This window comes from Pecten maximus, chromosome 13 (assembly GCF_902652985.1).
Source record: "Pecten maximus chromosome 13, xPecMax1.1, whole genome shotgun sequence".
Lineage (NCBI taxonomy): Eukaryota > Metazoa > Mollusca > Bivalvia > Pectinida > Pectinidae > Pecten > Pecten maximus.
In genome coordinates this window covers 32033112-32052814 of record NC_047027.1, presented here as the reverse complement: position 1 = coordinate 32052814, position 19703 = coordinate 32033112, and the positions used below count along the sequence as shown (strand labels likewise).

Here is a 19703-nt window from a genome sequence, read left to right as displayed (position 1 = left end):
CTGTTGTTGTTGACGTTTGTGTCTACTATATTCTGAGATAAAAAAAATTCAAGTTCCTTGTTGTTTTGATAATTCTCTTCTGTCTTGATTTTTGGAGGAAAACAGATGGTTGTATAGCTGGGACTAACCCATAACAGTTTTGAACATAAAAATGAGGCGCTTTGATGTTCGTCTGGATTGGGGTGATGGTAAATCCAATTTTTGGAGCATTTTGTCATGCAACCTTTTTCTGGACTGTTTTTTGGAGGTTTTGGGTATGAATCCGGCCGCCTGTCTTTGAATTTTCTCAAGCCTTTCAAAATGTAATGTTGAGTTTACTTTCCTAACGACACTAGTTATATGTGTTATATGTATCTGAGATTAGTAGGCCAATGTATGGATTATTTTGCACTTGTTGGAGTATATGTCCATGTAGGGTGTACAATTTATCTTGTTCTTCATGTAGAGTATGTAGCACATTTTGGCATTAAATTTCATCCCCAATTGTTCCGCCCAGTTTTCGTGTTTTTTCAGGTCTTTTTGTATATATATTCTTCAGCTTAGTAAACTCTGACTGCGAACAAATTAGCGTATACGCATTGAAAAAATAATTATGACGTCATCTGTTTGTGGGGTTTCTTGCCTTTCGGGTCATCTAAATAGCAGATCTAGTGATATATTGTACACGCCTATAATTGAAACACTACTATATTGCAACTTGTCGATGATCAATTGTCAATACACATCATGGCTTAGTAATAACCAATACGAACATGCTCCTGAAAACATCCGTCTTACTATGACCACGTGCCTTGATAGTATCCTATATGACTATTTTTATTCATTGAAATGCCTCACGCGATGGAATTTTTATTATCCAAAGCCGCCATTTGCATTTAGATGTAAAACTAAAATAAATGTTTATGTCTTTAATACAGTTCAATCCTGTCAAACAAATTCCTCTATTTAAATGTCCATGTATTGATCATATCAATGCTCCTTATTAAATATCCCTATAGAGATCACATCAATGCCCCTATATTAATTCTATATAATATGTTCCTATATAGATACAATATAAATGCCCATATATACTTACCAGCCCGAAGAAACTATTTCATTACATTTTCTTTCTATTGCACCCTCGTTGTGTCAATAGTTAGTTAGAATTAAGGTTTCGTTTCTGTTCACTTTCGGTCTATTACATCACTAACCAGTCCTAGTCGGATACGCAGTACCTTTTCACTCGGCTAGGTACAAATTCCTCCGATATGATTCCAGCGACCATAGGCAATGGCTGAGAGAATAACTGCTAAAAGGCCAGCTAATAACAGGTCAGTCGATGGACGTAGTACTTTTCCGGAAAAAAACCTCATCGGGCGCTGACTGCATAGTTGATTGAAAAGCTGAAACTGACAGGGAGGTTGATACGGCGGGAGCGATAAAGGACCAGAAAGTTAAACACATTAACTTACAGAAACAGGCCGATGATGTCCATCCGTCTCCAGGGATGTAGATGTCCTGCTTGCGAGGCGACGTTGAGGTCCATTATTGATAATTTGTCAGATTTCATATGGAGGTCCTCCTCAAATTCTATTTGTAGATTTGTAATTTTATTGTGAATCTGATCGAATGGCTGACATCTAGTAATCTTGGATTTTCACAACTTAAGTTTGCTTTAATTGCCATTTCTCATATTTTATGGGACTGAAATGTGATAAAAAGGACCGATTGTTCCCTAGTTGTGAACGTTCATTTTGTGTCGATCAGATGGACATCGAGTCGGTCGCGAAAATTTAACCCGTTGAATTATAGGACACTGGATACAGAACATTTGACCAGGAATCTCATATATATAATGGTTAATTATCGGTAGGAATATTCGCGAAAACTACATATCCCCTTCGCCGAGATCGCGAAATTTTGATTCGTTATAATTAGAATATTTTGTTTTAAATGAAATTTGCGAACTTTTTGTACTGCTATACGGTAACATTTTTTGAAATATAAAATACTACATATTAACTGTTTAGAATTAGTATTTAAAATCATAAGATAAGGGTATGTCTTCATTTTGAGACTCAACAATGAAATCCTCTCAATATATATATATATGATGACTTTATAAAAGATGTACGTATCAAGATGGATAACTCGTGTCTGTACTGACAGAAAATATCATGTTCCCTCGAAATAATTATAACGCAGAGTCATGTCATGATGCTTGATATTTATTTTAAAAATACACATTTAAAACTGAATCGCGCGGGGAAATCCTAAACGAGTCGCAACATTGAACAATGTTTATATTGGAACTACTTGACACTTCTAAATAGAAATACACAAACTTAATATTTATTATACAAAATACTTACATTTAAACATGTATCGTACAGGCAGTTCCTAAAGGAGACTTTACATTGACTATTGGGATTACTAGATACTTCTAGATAGAAATACACAAACCATCAGTAATCATTTTCTGTTTACCATGTATACAGAATACACGCTAGTCTCATTCAGGAAAGTATCGTAAAATATCACGAGTCACGAGATATCTGTTGGTGACATATCAACGTGCACGTCACGTGACATATGTGAATAACAATGCAATAACAAATGTTACAAGTTATTGACGTCCTCCATAATTTCAACAAATCTATCGTGTTCCGTCTCTATATTTAGTGTACAACTTCCGGTTTGATAAGCGACCATTACTAGACCCTGGTATAACGTCTGTATTTGTTAGTGTTGATATCAGATATAAATTGATAGGCGCCAATGATAATCAGTCTATGTCTGTCGACAATGAAGCACCTTTAACATTTTTACACTGCCTTACGGACAGTGTAATATAGTGAGCAGGAAAGCTCAATGTCTAATAATGAATTTGGTTACATTTCAAAATAATGCTTATCTGTAACATTATATCGGTAATGTATGAGATATATTATGCTATTTTAAGTGTTCATATTTCAAAGTGAACGCCAAGGATTCCATTACAGTAGACAAATCCGTGAAATTAGGATCAATGTCACAATGTGTCTTCACCTCACTTGCAATCTGCAAAATAAATAAGAAAATCCATCAGTCAATTGTATATCAATTTAATCAATTTTCAATCGTTTTGACCTCAAAGGGGTTATCGCCAATCGTAATGACTTTTGAACGGGTTTACAATGTAAGTGAATATGCATACTTGGGAACGGATGTTTATTGACAATGAATACTTTGAGACGGAGGTTGATCGCATAGTTATAATTTGGGACGGAAGTTTATTTTTCATAAGTATTTAGAACAGATGTTTACCTACTATACATATATTGGGACGGAGGTTTATTTTCTGTGAGTACTTTAGGACGTAGGTTTATTGACTGTGGGTACTTTGAACGGAGGCGTATTGAATATGTATACATTCAAAAGTAGGTTCCACGATTTAAATGAGATTCACCTTCATCAAGTGTCGCTGATCCGTCAATCATTCCTACGTCGTTATATATCTGTACCCTGTAGAGACCGTAGTCGTCCTCCTCAGGTGATGTCACGCGCAGCCTCGTTATGGTTCCAGTTTCCTTCATCGACTCTTCACTAGACGAGATCTCAATGTCGACGTCCTTGTTTACGATGACATATTTCGATGTATCATTGGTAATCTCCCTATCATCCTTGAACCATTTGATGAGCCGATATCTTGGCACGGAATGAAATTTAGCAGATATCTCTCTCGTGGAATTGATGACGGTGGTTACAATATCTCCGACCATGGCAGGAACACCTGTGGAAAATATTTGGATCGATTTGATTTTTTTATAACACAAACTTACAAAAGCCTGTCTGAACAAAGGTTGTCTGAACAACATTCTCATACGCTATATATAACCACTGATATAACTAGAACTACACCCATTATACCAAGTACCTTAACCCCCATTCTTGCCCCGAACTCATGGAATAATCTTTCATCATACCTTGACCGTGTTTTGTCAACTTCACCGGAATCACAGCTTTTCCCGCCTTGTTTGAAACCAGGACGTCATACTTCCCATAATCCTTCTCTGATACACACGTGACAGTCAGGACGGAGGATTTCCAGAGTTTTCTCCGAACCACTGTAACAGGGACCCCGAAGGAATTAGGGACGGCTGGAATCGGACTGAGGGAATGAGTTGAGTTATCAGTCTGGATTTCGTATTTGTTGACACGGTGGTTTTCTCGAATCTCCTCGCCCTTGAAGTACCACTTCACATTGAATTCTGGGTAGTATGTTGTGAACGTCACTCTGAGTACAGCAGAACCGCCATCATAGGAAACGTTGACGTCACTAGACGCTACAGGATTGACTGAAATAGTAACAGGCGATTGGTCAGCGGGCTGATTACATATCAATCAAGAACACATGCATTTGTAAGGTCATAAGTGTTTCAAAATTATGCTTCCTGAATAAAACCAACCAAATACATTTTTTTTCTATATTACGGAACCTCTGCTGCAGGTGTCAAATGTCTGTGTGAATAGAAAGCAATATTTCAGCAACACGAGAATGCCGACTTGCGAATGAAACAGAAGATTACTTTGAATCAAATTTAAATGAAGGACAGCAGAGGAATAAAGAACATAAAAATTGAGGTCATATCCAGATAATGTCACGTGCAGACTTCTATAAAAATACTTCTCCCAAACATGTATTGACACCTTATTCTACCTGGTTAACATGTATAAAGTATACAAACCGAAATACATCATATTGAAGAAAGAGGCGATTCAAAATATTTACAAAACATTACCACACCTCATCAATGTTATGGAGAAGGTTAGTGGGTGACGTATTTCAAAACACAGAAATGCAAAACACACTGCTGGTATGAACAGTCTACCAAAAGTTATAACTTACGAAAAAAAATATAGTTTTGCAAAATGCCATTTTAAAAAGATCTTTCACTATTTCACATACACTACCGGAAGTCTATACAATCAATAGAATAACACGTTATCAAAATGAAATGATATTTTTCAACTTTCAAATCAATTGTACTTAATTTTAATGAATTTATCTAGAAGTGTTGAGAGACAAATTGAGGGCTGTGTCAGTTTTAACTGTTTCATTACAACATCAGTTAAATCCAGGACGATATCCTAATTGAGATAACAATAACTATCTTATTTTTGTGAACTAATAACATTGCGGATATGTTTATCAACATATAAGGTAATGATTCAATGTGGGTATAGAAGGAATACATACTGTATTTTGGATTTTGAACTTCGATGATGTGCTCGGAGGTTCCCATTTTATTTGAGATCGTTATCTTATATGTCCCAAAATCTTCGTCTACTGGCGCGGGCACTTCTACTGAAGTCACATGACCAACCTGTCTACATGTCTTTCCATGCATTGGTAGGTTCACGTCATGTTGTTCGGTCCCTATGGTGATTCTATGAGATGGACTGATCTGGCCACCGTTTCTGTGCCACGTGACTCGGTGATGAGGGGGGTATGAGTAGAACGGTAGTTCAATATGCAAACGGTCGCTTGTGATGTTCACAGTTGTTTCAAGAATCACTGGTACAGCTAGAAAATAAACGAAACATGACATCAGATAAGATCACGTATACTCGCTGATGATTTAATCGTCTATATTTATTTTGTCAATGGCATAGCGAGTCATACCTTTAACCGTGACTATGGCCATGTTATGTTGAATTGTTACATCACTTCCGGTTCCTTCTTCAGCAACGCACGTGTATATGCCTGCGTCCGAGTGCATGCACACAGGGATAGTGAGTGTGTTGATTGACCCATCTTGGTGACCTGACAGATTTCTGACGACGTCATCGTCAACAGAATGGATCCAGGATAGAGTAACTCCAGAACAGGAAGTGACGTTGCACGCAAGTTGGATGGTGTCCGCCTGATCACATGTGACGTAAGGAAAAACTACAAGAGTAGAAAGTATTGTCTGATAACATACAAAGTGTATAACATAAAATTATCTACTCACATAATCCCGTCACATGATTACAGATCCCTTTTTTTGTAATCTGCGAAGAAATCTCAGATCTCAAGTGCAATTGCGAACAAATTAGGGGATCTAAAAATTTAGTGAGATTTAATATAGGCTATAAGGATAGTACTTTATTTTAAGAACAGTTTTCTTTGAATTTTCCGAGATATAAATTGAAATTGAACGAGTAACAACTCATTGTATACCACATCAGAAGGGGATACGCCTATCACCCTGTTACATGTGCTACATCTCATACCTTCCGGGGCTGTCACTTCGATCACGTGGTGTGTGGCTCCGGCGTCATTCTCCAATATAACACGGTAGATTCCAAAGTCCGCTGGTTTTACATCTGATATAGTCAACACAGCTGTATAGTTAGCGTTAGGCTGGGTCGACGATCTATCCCCGCCGATGGACGGGTACATATAGCTGTAACTTGAATTACTACTTGTAACAAGTTTGAACGGCGTTGACGGTAGGACAGATGGATATCCATGTGCGACCAAGTCCGAGGAAATCCCCTTCCATCTCAATTCGAGGTGGTATCTGTCTGAAGTCCTCAGCGGAACATCACCGTGGTACCAACTTACCGTTGGATACGCGATATTGGAGTCAAAGTTCACCGTAAGAATCAGGCTTCGATTCCTCATCTCTACTGGGGATGGTGTAACTAACAACTTGGGTAGTTCTACAATGTAAGATAAAGTTAATGACTTACCGTCTCTTTGACCAGAAAATGCTTTTTATTTCAGGCTTTAGCTACTCATTCGAGTAGTACTATTAACCTTTTGGATAATAAGGGAAAACATATCTTTTATTTACCTGTCTCGGGAAAATCCATGAGAATGTGTGTCTCCACTGTTCCAATGTCTTTCCTGATGATAAACTTGTAGTCCCCGTAGTGGATTTGTTTCGGGGACTCGGGATACAGCACGGACCTATAAATAGCATTGCCGTCCTCTCCCTCTCCTACCAGTTCTGTCGTGACACGAACATCACTGCCGGGGGTAAGGAATCGTTGTTTCTTGTACCATTCAATCTACCACAGTGAAACAGATTTATTTTTAAACAAATTGATAACTTCACAAATACCAATTCAATTGAATATTTAATAATCCGTTGTATCAAACAAATATTCAATAATTAAGCGAAGCTCAGTTTGAATGAACACCTCGGTTAGTAGTCACAAAATAAGCGGAGCTAAATCTGACTGAACATCTCGGTTATATCAATGTTTGAAATGTTTTTTTCTTTGGAAAGTAATTAAAACGATTAGTTAACGACACCAAGTGTTCTTTACATACTCATACATCTATGATATCCGACAAGTTCCGAGGGGATAAAACCATAACCAATTATAGGATAAATAAGACCCCGTACTTTACCTTAAAATCTGGATCCGAAGAAAAGGTCACCGTGATTGTAGCATTCCTGGGAAACGCTTCATAATGTGGTAACATCGTTACTGAAAAATATCATTGACAATATTAATTAATAATCATTAGTAATCGAGGTGTTTAGTCAAACTGAGCTCCGCTTACTTTATTCTTCAACGAAATCGATCAATTCATGGCCTTTTTAATGGAAAGAGTCTCTGGTTAATTCGGGTTCTTTTATCTAATTCAGCATTTTCTATTTTTTTCTGTTCTCTTCTGTCTTTTATTACAGTGCCAACACAACGCTGACCTTGACCTGAATGACAGTGATTGTGTCTGGATGATTATTGAACGTGTATGATGAGGTCATTTAACTTCCATACGCTGAACGGTATGGAGTTTTCGGAATAATATCCAACGAAGATAAAAAACCAAGGTCATTCATCCCACGGACACAGACAAATGTTTATGTCGTTCATCCTTGTATGGTTCTACAGTATCTAACATCCGGGGCCTATTCATTATTGTGAAGGGGTTTACATTTTTCAACACAGGACCACCTCGTTACAATGAAAATGATATCAACAAAATGAAATCTGGGTAAACTATTCGGCCAGTCCAAGGGAATTGTATCTGACAGTATTACATCATTTATCTTACCCGAATGTCCTCTCTTGACGTAAAGTGTACGCTCACTAATGCCGTGCTCGTTAGCCACGGCCATTTTGTACATGCCAGCGTCACGTGATTCTGTTCCATCAATCAGGAGCGAGGCTGTGAACCCATCCACTTTGACCCCAGGTTCCGACTCAACACTGACCTTTGCCGGGGTCACGGTGAATGTGTGTTTATCGTCCTGTTGAATGATGACATCATTTTTGCTCCAATACACCGCGCGATGTGGGGTACTCGATATGAAATCCACAGACATCTCGACAGTGTGTTCCGTCCTTTTAACGACGACTGATTCTGAGAGTAATGGTGTCGCTTAAAACACAAACATGAAACTCTAAAATAAAATATCGTCCTATGAGATCTGTTTAGAGTAGCAATTAAATGTTTTCCACGTATTGTATAAGAAACAATATGAACTACTTTGATCAATTACGTTGTATCTATATCAACTAAAATTAAATTATCATAAAAAGTTACGTGGCTGCTTGTAACGTCTCCTTTGATTGGCAGAAAACAGACGTGGAGAAGATTTTAAGAGGAAGTATCAAGTCAAACATATCAACGACGGTTCACTTGAACTGATTATTTTTTTTAATCAGAATCTATTCCGCATTTTATGCTATGAATTCACAACGTAAATAATGCTCGAGTTGAAGTATTATTAAGAAAGGCGACCATGACTCTTTTTCTACGGTTTATTTGTATAAGTTGATTTATTTAATTAATACCTTTTCCCCGGATGTAAGACAGATAAAAGCCTCGCCCGGATGCTGTGTCGTCCGTCTTAAACTCAATAACAATAGAGGTTCCGGACGCCACGATGACTTGTGGTTCTGCAGTCCCTGACAATTTGTTCAACACAGGGTGCCGTTCTGTGTCACCTGTGGAGTAATACAGTTGATCACGTGATAAGGAGTTAAGTTAGAACTTATTTTAAAATTCTGACATTTCATTGTTAGCATTAGATGATGGTTTATTATATTCGTCAAAAATACCCGGATGCAAGCTGAACACCGCCATATTCTGATAATGAATACGGGCGTAAGCTTTATGTTATCAAGGTGTCGTGAGATCTAAATGTAAATTATTGGTCTGTTTTTTTAATTCTTACTATGTATCTGTAATGACAGACGATCTAAAATGGCAATGCTTGTAATCGCCATGCATAAAACCATATGTAAGAAAAGATGGTAGGGGAGTGTGCTAGGTACTGCTCCGGCTGTCAAAGTTCATGTCTAAGATGAATTTCTATCAAGACGTATTATAATAATATAGGTATTTTCACCACTTAACAAGGTAAATAAGATCTTTAATTGACAGAACTGGAAAAATTGTCAAAAAATGTGGCCAGTCTAAAAAAAAACCTATTGATCTCACTGTAAGATATTTTGAACTATTTTTATCTTTGACAGGTGGAAATTATAGAAAAATGTGTTAATAGGTAAAATAATAAGGAAGTAAAAGTTACCATCGTAGATGACAAGGTGATCGTACGTCTCTTCTAGTGACAGCGTGTGAATAGTAACTTGTATGACGTCATCGTTACAGGGTTTATCGGACGTCACGGTCCACTTACAGTCCAGTGAACTAAACAAAGAAGTGAACAAACAAAATCAAGTATGCTTCAACGCCGACAGTGAACTAAACAAAGAAGTGAACAAAAATAACCAAGTATGCTTCAACGCCGACAGTGAACTAAACAAAGAAGTGAACAAACAAAATCAATTATGCTTCAACGCCGACAGTGAACTAAACAAAGAAGTGAACAAAAATAACCAAGTATGCTTCAACGCCGACAGTGAACTAAACAAAGCAGCAAACAAAAATATGTTAAGATGCTTCAACGCCGACATTGAGTACACTGCTTGTTAAACACACACAATGTCATCCATGGTATGGAAATGTGTCTGAATAACACCAACATATAAAATTTAATAAATAATGTTTCCTAATCTGATTAATAAACAAAATAAAAAGGCGGAGCATTGTATAGTGTGTAAGAGGCTGTGTTGTATTCTTGTTCCAGTCGACTCAGCTGTAAATGAGTACTGGTAGGGCAACGCTAGAATTGTCGTGTGTAAGTTATTAGCGCCGAAATGGCAGCTCCGGCTGGAAAAGTCATTGACTGGGAATGTCATTGGTCGGTTGCTTAAGGTCTCAATTACCACGGATAATTATCGATGAACCACCTAAAGAAGGCTATGTTACTGTGTCTAAATTATAAAATTTTATTACGTTATGACATCTTGAATTCACTTCGGCGCTTACTTGCCGTACTCCCGTGGGTATCCGGGCGATGTAATGGCGTTCGGTTTTTGGTGGGCCAACAATATCTCCTCCCCGCACGTATCCGATACTGTGTTCTCTGGTCCCTTATATCCCGACAGGGACGGTGACAAATCTACATGAGAAACAACAACAGATAAACAATAGACATTATTTAGCAAATTATTAATCTGCAGATGTGTTTTTCTTTTCTTTTGATATTGTGCATCACACAATCACCAATAATGCAAATAATTAAGGTCGTACGGGACAGTCAGCTTAACTCTATGTGTATTACGGTGACGTAGACATACGGGACAGCTTACCTTTGGGTGTATTACGGTAATATAGACATACGGGACAGCTTACCTTTGGGTGTATTACGGTAATAAAGACATACGGGACAGCTTACCTTTGGGTGTATTACGGTAACGTAGACATACGGGACAGCTTACCTTTGGGTGTATTAGGGTAACGTAGACATACGGGACAGCTTACTCTTGGGTGTATTACGGTTACGTAGATATACAGGACAGCTTACCTTTGGGTGTATTACGGTAATATAGACATACAGGACAGCTTACCTTTGGGAGTATTACGGTAACGTTAACATACGGGACAGCTTACCTTTGGTGTATTACGGTAACATAGACATACGGGACAGCTTACCTTTGGGTGTATTACGGTAATGTACAGATTACGGGACAGCTTTCTTTTGGGTATATTACGGTATTGTACAGATTACGGGACAGCTTACCTTTGGGTGTATTACGGTAACATAGACATACGGGCCAGATTACCTTTTGGTGTATTACGGTAAGGTTAACATACGGGACAGCTTACATTTGGGTGTATTACGGTATTGTACAGATTACGGGACAGCTTACCTTTTGGTGTATTACGGTAACATAGACATACGGGACAGCTTACCTTTGGGTGTATTACGGTAATATAGACATACGGGACAGCTTACCTTTTGGTGTATTACGGTAACATAGACATACGGGACAGCTTACCTTTGGGTGTATTACGGTAATGTAGACATACGGGACAGCTTACCTTTGGGTGTATTACGGTAATGTACGGATAACGGGACAGCTTACCTTTGGGTGTAATACGGTAACATAGACATACGGGACAGCTTTCTTTTGGGTGTATTACGGTAATGTACAGATTACGGGACAGCTTTCTTTTGGGTATATTACGGTAACATAGACATACGGGACAGCTTACCTTTGGGTGTATTACGGTAATGTACAGATTACGGGACAGCTTACCTTTGGGTGTATTACGGTAATGTACAGATTACGGGACAGCTTTCTTTTGGGTATATTACGGTATTGTACAGATTACGGGACAGCTTACCTTTGGGTGTATTACGGTAACATAGACATACGGGCCAGATTACCTTTTGGTGTATTACGGTAACGTTAACATACGGGAGAGCTTACATTTGGGTGTATTACGGTATTGTACAGATTACGGGACAGCTTACCTTTTGGTGTATTACGGTAACATAGACATACGGACAGCTTACCTTTGGGTGTATTACGGTAATATAGACATACGGGACAGCTTACCTTTTGGTGTATTACGGTAACGTAGACATACGGGACAGATTACCTTTGGGTGTATTACGGTAATATAGACATACGGGACAGCTTACCTTTGGGTGTATTACGGTAATGTACAGATTACGGGACAGCTTTCTTTTGGGTATATTACGGTATTGTACAGATTACGGGACAGCTTACCTTTGGGTGTATTACGGTAACATAGACATACGGGCCAGATTACCTTTTGGTGTATTACGGTAACGTTAACATACGGGAGAGCTTACATTTGGGTGTATTACGGTATTGTACAGATTACGGGACAGCTTACCTTTTGGTGTATTACGGTAACATAGACATACGGGACAGCTTACCTTTGGGTGTATTACGGTAATATAGACATACGGGACAGCTTACCTTTTGGTGTATTACGGTAACATAGACATACGGGACAGCTTACCTTTGGGTGTATTACGGTAATATAGACATACGGGACAGCTTACCTTTTGGTGTATTACGGTAACATAGACATACGGGACAGCTTACCTTTGGGTGTATTACGGTAACGTAGACATACGGGACAGCTTACCTTTGGGTGTATTACGGTAACATAGACATACGGGACAGCTTACCTTTGGGTGTATTACGGTAATGTAGACATACAGGACAGCTTACCTTTGGGTGTATTACGTTAACGTAGACATACGGGACAGATTACCTTTGGGTGTATTACGGTAATATAGACATACGGGACAGCTTACCTTTGGGTGTATTACGGTAATGTACAGATTACGGGACAGCTTTCTTTTGGGTATATTACGGTATTGTACAGATTACGGGACAGCTTACCTTTGGGTGTATTACGGTAACATAGACATACGGGCCAGATTACCTTTTGGTGTATTACGGTAACGTTAACATACGGGAGAGCTTACATTTGGGTGTATTACGGTATTGTACAGATTACGGGACAGCTTACCTTTTGGTGTATTACGGTAACATAGACATACGGGACAGCTTACCTTTGGGTGTATTACGGTAATATAGACATACGGGACAGCTTACCTTTTGGTGTATTACGGTAACATAGACATACGGGACAGCTTACCTTTGGGTGTATTATGGTAATGTAGACATACAGGACAGCTTACCTTTGGGTGTATTACGTTAACGTAGACATACGGGACAGATTACCTTTGGGTGTATTACGGTAATATAGACATACGGGACAGCTTACCTTTGGGTGTATTACGGTAACGTAGTTTGAAATGTCTCCTGTTGTAGTGATCATACTTGAAAAGGAAGACTATTGTTAGAAATCTTCCAGACGACCTCTTGGGTTCAAAACGGGCCTGGTTGTATCGCTGGCCGTATTCCAAAATAGGAGGGTACATTGATGATGGCCCTGAAGCATTATGAAGGAAGTATAAATATTTTTAAAAATCGTAATTAACTACAATCATGACGTGAATAAAATATGTACGGTTTTCATATATACAATGTCCTAACTGTAATTATGGAAATATTGACGACTGTATTCCGCCATTATTGTCGTTATTGCCGTACCGAGAACAATTGCGTTCCAGTTATCAATAATTCAAGGTGAAAGAAAGATACATTTTTTCCATTACCCGTAATGTAGTTATATGAATAAAGAATAGAATATGTTTTTGTGAGGGTATATATAAGATCATACGCGTTTTACATGGATTCGTGTGAATATTGTTTTCACTGAAGTTCTCTAAGGCGATCAGGTTAAAATGTAATTGGCAAGTTACAATATAATTATTAGTCGTAAGTTTTTAATTAAAAAAATAATCACAATGCCATTCCGAACTGTACAATCAGCTGATTGCTCTCCCAAATCTGGTTGAAAACAGTTTTAGAGTTTTGAAAGTAAAAATTTACGCACGGCGGGCGACGACGGCTTAGGGTCATCTTGACACGGAGGTACCCCCCCCCCCCCCCCCCCCCCCTCCCCCCCAGGGTAATCTTGACACGGAGGTGCCCCCCCTCCCCCCCCCGCCCCCCCCCCCCAAAAATTTTTTTTTACAGTACATCAGTGCAATAAGATACAAAAATGCAATTAAATATGAAACAGACACATTCTGTTGCGAGGAGTTGTCTCCCTTCCAGTTATTTACAAATGGCAGACAAACAGAAACGCAAGCGTTTTCTTGCAGTCGAAGAAGCAGAAAAGATAAAATTCTGCAAAACAAGATTGCCCAGAACACGAAAATATCAGCAAATGTACATGCCAACTGATTCCAATTGTTTCCAAAAGAAACTATCAATAACACCTTCACTTGGAATCGTATCAATTGAGCGACCGGGATCACAGGGGTTTGTGATAAAAATATTATTTCATTTCTTTTTCGGTATTATAACAATTTATGGCCCTGAATGCATGGTAATATGAAGGTTTTTTACCCTCAGCTCTCATATTTCCCGAGGGCTTGCCAGGAGGACAAAGTACAGATACTAGAAACAACATTGACCCAGCTTCACCTTAGTATGCAATACCTTCCCTATCTAAATGTAAAGCTACCGTTGTAGCGGGAAAACATTTCGTCTGTCTTTGATTGTCAAGCAAATCGAGGCTTTCGTTCTAGAACAGAAATGATTACAAAATCTATGGAAATAATTATCGTTATTCGAAATATAATCCCCTTAATACATAACATACATTACCATCGTAAACATAAACTACATCGCCGTCCCGCATGCTATCCCATCTTCGTATCTCCACTTCGATACCACCGCTGTCACAGCCATCACGTTCGATCACCCAGGTGCAATTTTGGCCTGGACTGTAAACAGTGGATTAGAAGACAGGGTCGTCCCTTACATTACAGAGAACCTCGTTGACTAAATCTCCTCTTTATAGGAATATTTAACAAAAACAAATACAAAAAAAAACAACAAACAGCGGTATACCGACCTTAATCAAACATTTTCATATCTATCATAACTAATAATCTTTTGCTTCGGTATACATGGTGTTGAATTGAATGCTATATATTTGATCTTGTTGGAAAATAACAAAGGTAAGTAAGTCATTTTTTTCTATTTTTAGAAACACTCATGTAACCCAGCGTCTTTTACCAACTTTGTTTTCAATATGCCTTTTATCGTGAATCACGTGACACTTTTTCAACTAATCTGGAAGTTAGAGAAAAATCATTTTATAATCAATACTATACTATGATATGTTAGAGGAAATATACATCACATATACATAGAATTTTCATTTCTTTATTATCTTCCAAAACTATGATATATGTGTGTTCTAGCTATATATTTACCCGATCGATCGGTAGATTTCAACATTTGTGTAGAATGGTGATGATTTCACAAAATTCGGCCTTCCTGGGCAAATATCCGAGGAAACGATTCCTGAAATTAAAATTATAGTTCAGAAAATGATACAGCGATTCATCGCAATACTCAATGGAACATATCATAGAAAATGCAAATATACTCTGAATGAACATAGTCTGAGTTTTGAATTTCCCACATCGTCACTCGTCATATTACATCTACAGATGTACGGTATGAATATCTCACATCGTGACTCGTCATATTACATCTACAGATGTACGGTATGAATATCTCACATCGTGGCTCGTCATATTAAATCTACAGATGTACGGTGTGAATATCCCACATCGTGACTGGTCATATTACATCTACAGATGTACGGTGTGAATATCTCACATCGTGACTGGTCATATTACATCTACAGATGTACGGTGGGAATATCTCACAACGTGGCTCGTCATATTACATCTACAGATGTACGGTGTGAATATCCCACATCGTGACTCATCATATTACATCTACAAATGTACGGTGTGAATATCTCACATCGTGACTCGTCATATTACATCTACAGATGTACGGTGTGAATATCTCACATCGTGACTCGTCATATTACATCTACAGATGTACGGTGTGAATATCTCACATCGTGACTGGTCATATTACATCTACAGATGTACGGTGTGAATATCCCACATCGTGACTGGTCATATTACATCTACAGATGTACGGTGTGAATATCTCACATCGTGACTGGTCATATTACATCTACAGATGTACGGTGGGAATATCTCACATCGTGACTGGTCATATTACATCTACAGATGTACGGTGTGAATATCCCACATCGTGACTGGTCATATTACATCTACAAATGTACGGTATGAATATCTCACATCGTGACTCGTCATATTACATCTACAGATGTACGGTGTGAATATCTCACATCGTGACTGGTCATATTACATCTACAGATGTACGGTGTGAATATCCCACATCGTGACTGGTCATATTACATCTACAGATGTACGGTGTGAATATCTCACATCGTGACTGGTCATATTACATCTACAGATGTACGGTGTGAATATCTCACATCGTGACTGGTCATATTACATCTACAGATGTACGGTATGACTATCCCACATCGTGACTCGTCATATTACATCTACAGATGTACGGTGTGAATATCTCACATCGTGACTGGTCATATTACATCTACAGATGTACGGTGTGAATATCTCACATCGTGACTGGTCATATTACATCTACAGATGTACGGTATGAATATCTCACATCGTGACTCGTCATATTACATCTACAAATGTACCGTGTGAATATCTCACATCGTGACTCGTCATATTACATCTACAGATGTACGGTGTGAATATCTCACATCGTGACTCGTCATATTACATCTACAGATGTACGGTGTGAATATCTCACATCGTCACTCGTCATATTACATCTACAGATGTACGGTGTGAATATCTCACATCGTGGCTCATCATATTACATCTACAGATGTACGGTATGAATATCCCACATCGTCACTCGTCATATTACATCTACAGATGTACGGTGTGAATATCTTACATCGTGGCTCATCATATTACATCTACAGATGTAGGGTGTGAATATCCCACATCGTCACTCGTCATATTACATCTACAGATGTACGGTATGAATATCTCACATCGTGACTCGTCATATTACATCTACAGATGTACGGTATGAATATCTCACATCGTGACTCGTCATATTACATCTACAGATGTACGGTATGAATATCTCACATCGTGACTCGTCATATTACATCTACAGATGTACGGTGTGAATATCTCACATCGTGACTCGTCATATTACATCTACAGATGTACGGTATGAATATCTCACATCGTGACTCATCATATTACATCTACAGATGTACGGTGTGAATATCTCACATCGTGACTCGTCATATTACATCTACAGATGTACGGTATGAATATCTCACATCGTGACTGGTCATATTACATCTACAGATGTACGGTATGAATATCTCACATCGTGACTGGTCATATTACATCTACAAATGTACGGTGTGAATATCTCACATCGTGGCTCATCATATTACATCTACAGATGTAGGGTGTGAATATCCCACATCGTCACTCGTCATATTACATCTACAGATGTACGGTGTGAATATCTCACATCGTGACTCGTCATATTACATCTACAGATGTACGGTATGAATATCTCACATCGTGACTGGTCATATTACATCTACAGATGTACGGTGTGAATATCCCACATCGTATGGTGTTCGGTTTTGGCAAATTTTCCAATATCGCCCCTTCATTCCTTCGCCATCGTGTATTCGCTCTTTCGCTCCCCCGCGTTTAGGTGGAAGGAGCGAAGGAGCGATATTGAAAATTTGGCCCAAACGGAACAACATACAGATCGTGAATGAATTTGTTATTTTTTTGTGAAAAGTATCTGATTTTTTTCCCTATGCAGGTCTTCATATTGTATTATTATACCTTATGTAAGATTCTCGCCTTATAATTGGTCAATTCCTAATCACATACCTGAAACAATATGCAGTGTCAGAAACAGCGGTCAACATTGCCGTGGGATATTGCAATGTTCCCCGCTCCGCCCGAAAACGCACGATTGTTTCTTACGGAAAATCCCGAACATTGAGAAGGGAGACAATTCTTACAAACGCAACAGTGACACAGACAACTTGTAAACATGGAGCAGACGTCCAAGAGGTTTGCCTCAATATTTGAGGAGGATATCGATAAATTGATATCTATTCGGTATAATAAAATAAATAGTGCCCTTGTCTGAGGGGAATATGGAGAATTGCCCCTCGATTTCGAATTTCCCCTCGAGAACATTATCTTCCCTCGCCTATCGGCTCGGGAAGATAATGTTCCCTCCGGGAAACAATCCTCCATATTCCCCTCAGACAAGGGCACTATTTATATATTGTTTCAAACAGTCAATAGACCTATTTCTCTCAGTCCCGCGGGAGGGGACACATAATTTACAATGTATATCCATTCTTGTAGGACCTTCCGAAAACTATTAATAATTAAAAATAAAAACACACAACCACAAAAAAAAACAACAACCAAAAACAAAAAAAAACACGGCCTCAGACCCTCACGGACTGCTACGAGGATTCATATTATTTGCAAAAAATGTTTTGACAATTGACATCAATGCTTAACCCAAATTTGCAATTCGGATGTCCCGAAAGTATATTTTTCAGTAACAAAAATCATGTTTTACCTTCATGTTCGGTTTTAGATAACGCGCAGTCTTATATTAAGATGGATTTAAAAAAAAATAATACCCTTGAAACCATTTTCCAAACGACTAAAGCAGTTAGTCACTATAGATATATACCCAACGAAGACTTCACTCCATGACAGTGTATACTATTGTAGATATGATAAAATCTACAACTCAATTTTGGCAGAGTTCTGAGTAACTTGTGCCTTATTATATTTTGTTTATTACATTGAATAAATACGATATAACTAAAGTTATAGCTACACGATATAAAACATAAATGTATAACATTTATCTGTGCGACACTTTCAGGAAAATATAATCTCCAACAGCTTCATTTACTTTTTTATTGCTGGTTTACCCCGTTCTTTATTTTCAGGTGGCGAACAGGGATGTCCCGACAGTGAATAATCAGATATTCTACTGGACTTACAAACTATTTTCTTCGACAAAATCTACATATATTATGGTCTATTTCTATCAAATGGTGTAATGTAATTATGACGTCACAAGCAACCAGATTGTACAGATGTCCTAATACAGAGGTAATACTACTATATAAACATCACAAAGGAACATCCACCTGTCAAATATTGCAGTTTGTCAATGCCATATTCTATTTTTTTTTTATCTGTTGGTATTTTTGCGAAAGGTTTGTAACTGACGTTATCTTTCTCTGTTAATTTCATTTCCAATTTATATTTATATTTTCATGATTTTATTCCCATCACGATAGTAGCTAATTACACATTTCGCGAAAAAAATGTAATCCGAATTTAAGCGCAGGAATAGCATTATTACAGAACTTGTAACGTCTACAAACAATTTTTGAGAGGGAAACCCCAAAGTAAGTGAAATAGAAAATATGGAGAACAATAAATCTCAAAATTCAATAATTATATCTTCAATTTACCAAAACGTCACTTACCCTCAGATGACCCAAACATCACCGAGGTCATGGTAATAACGAAGAAAAGCGTGGACATTATCCCGTGTGGAGGAAACATGACCAAAGCGATGATTCCCTGGTGTGACACATACGTGTTGGAGCTACATGTTATATATAAAATCACTAAATGATCGCATGAGGCGCCAACAGGGGAACAATCCCCTCTATAAACAATTGAGGTTTCAGTAGGGTAACAGTCCTCTCTTTTAGCCATTGAAGTTTCAGTAGGGCAACAGTCCTCTTTTTTAACCATTGAGGTACCAGTGGGGCAAAAGTCATCTTTTTTAACCAT

General features: G+C 38.2%; 1 protein-coding gene across 1 annotated transcript; it reads right to left on the bottom strand.

Moving 5' to 3' along the window:
* Positions 1-2194: 2194 nt before the first annotated feature.
* Positions 2195-19483, bottom strand: LOC117340246. The gene is made up of 16 exons (XM_033902008.1): positions 19391-19483; positions 15159-15249; positions 14545-14663; positions 13091-13258; positions 10304-10436; positions 9504-9622; positions 8764-8916; positions 8021-8347; positions 7370-7449; positions 6807-7023; positions 6241-6672; positions 5648-5914; positions 5222-5548; positions 3948-4319; positions 3431-3754; positions 2195-3042 (listed from the first exon to the last, which is right to left on the bottom strand). The coding sequence occupies exons 1-16, from the start codon at positions 19467-19469 to the stop codon at positions 3032-3034; spliced, it is 3219 nt and encodes a 1072-aa protein (XP_033757899.1). The 5' UTR covers positions 19470-19483; the 3' UTR covers positions 2195-3031.
* Positions 19484-19703: the final 220 nt, after the last annotated feature.

Bases quoted from the DNA above. Each gene is read 5' to 3' on its own strand.
- LOC117340246 (XM_033902008.1), bottom strand. From the start codon at position 19,469: ATGTTTCCTCCACACGGGATAATGTCCACGCTTTTCTTCGTTATTACC. The intron at 13,259-14,544 runs GTAATGTATGTT...ATAATGCTTCAG, and splicing joins TGTAGTTTATGTTTACGATG to GGCCATCATCAATGTACCCT. The intron at 3,755-3,947 runs GTATGATGAAAG...TATTTTCCACAG, and splicing joins GTTGACAAAACACGGTCAAG to GTGTTCCTGCCATGGTCGGA.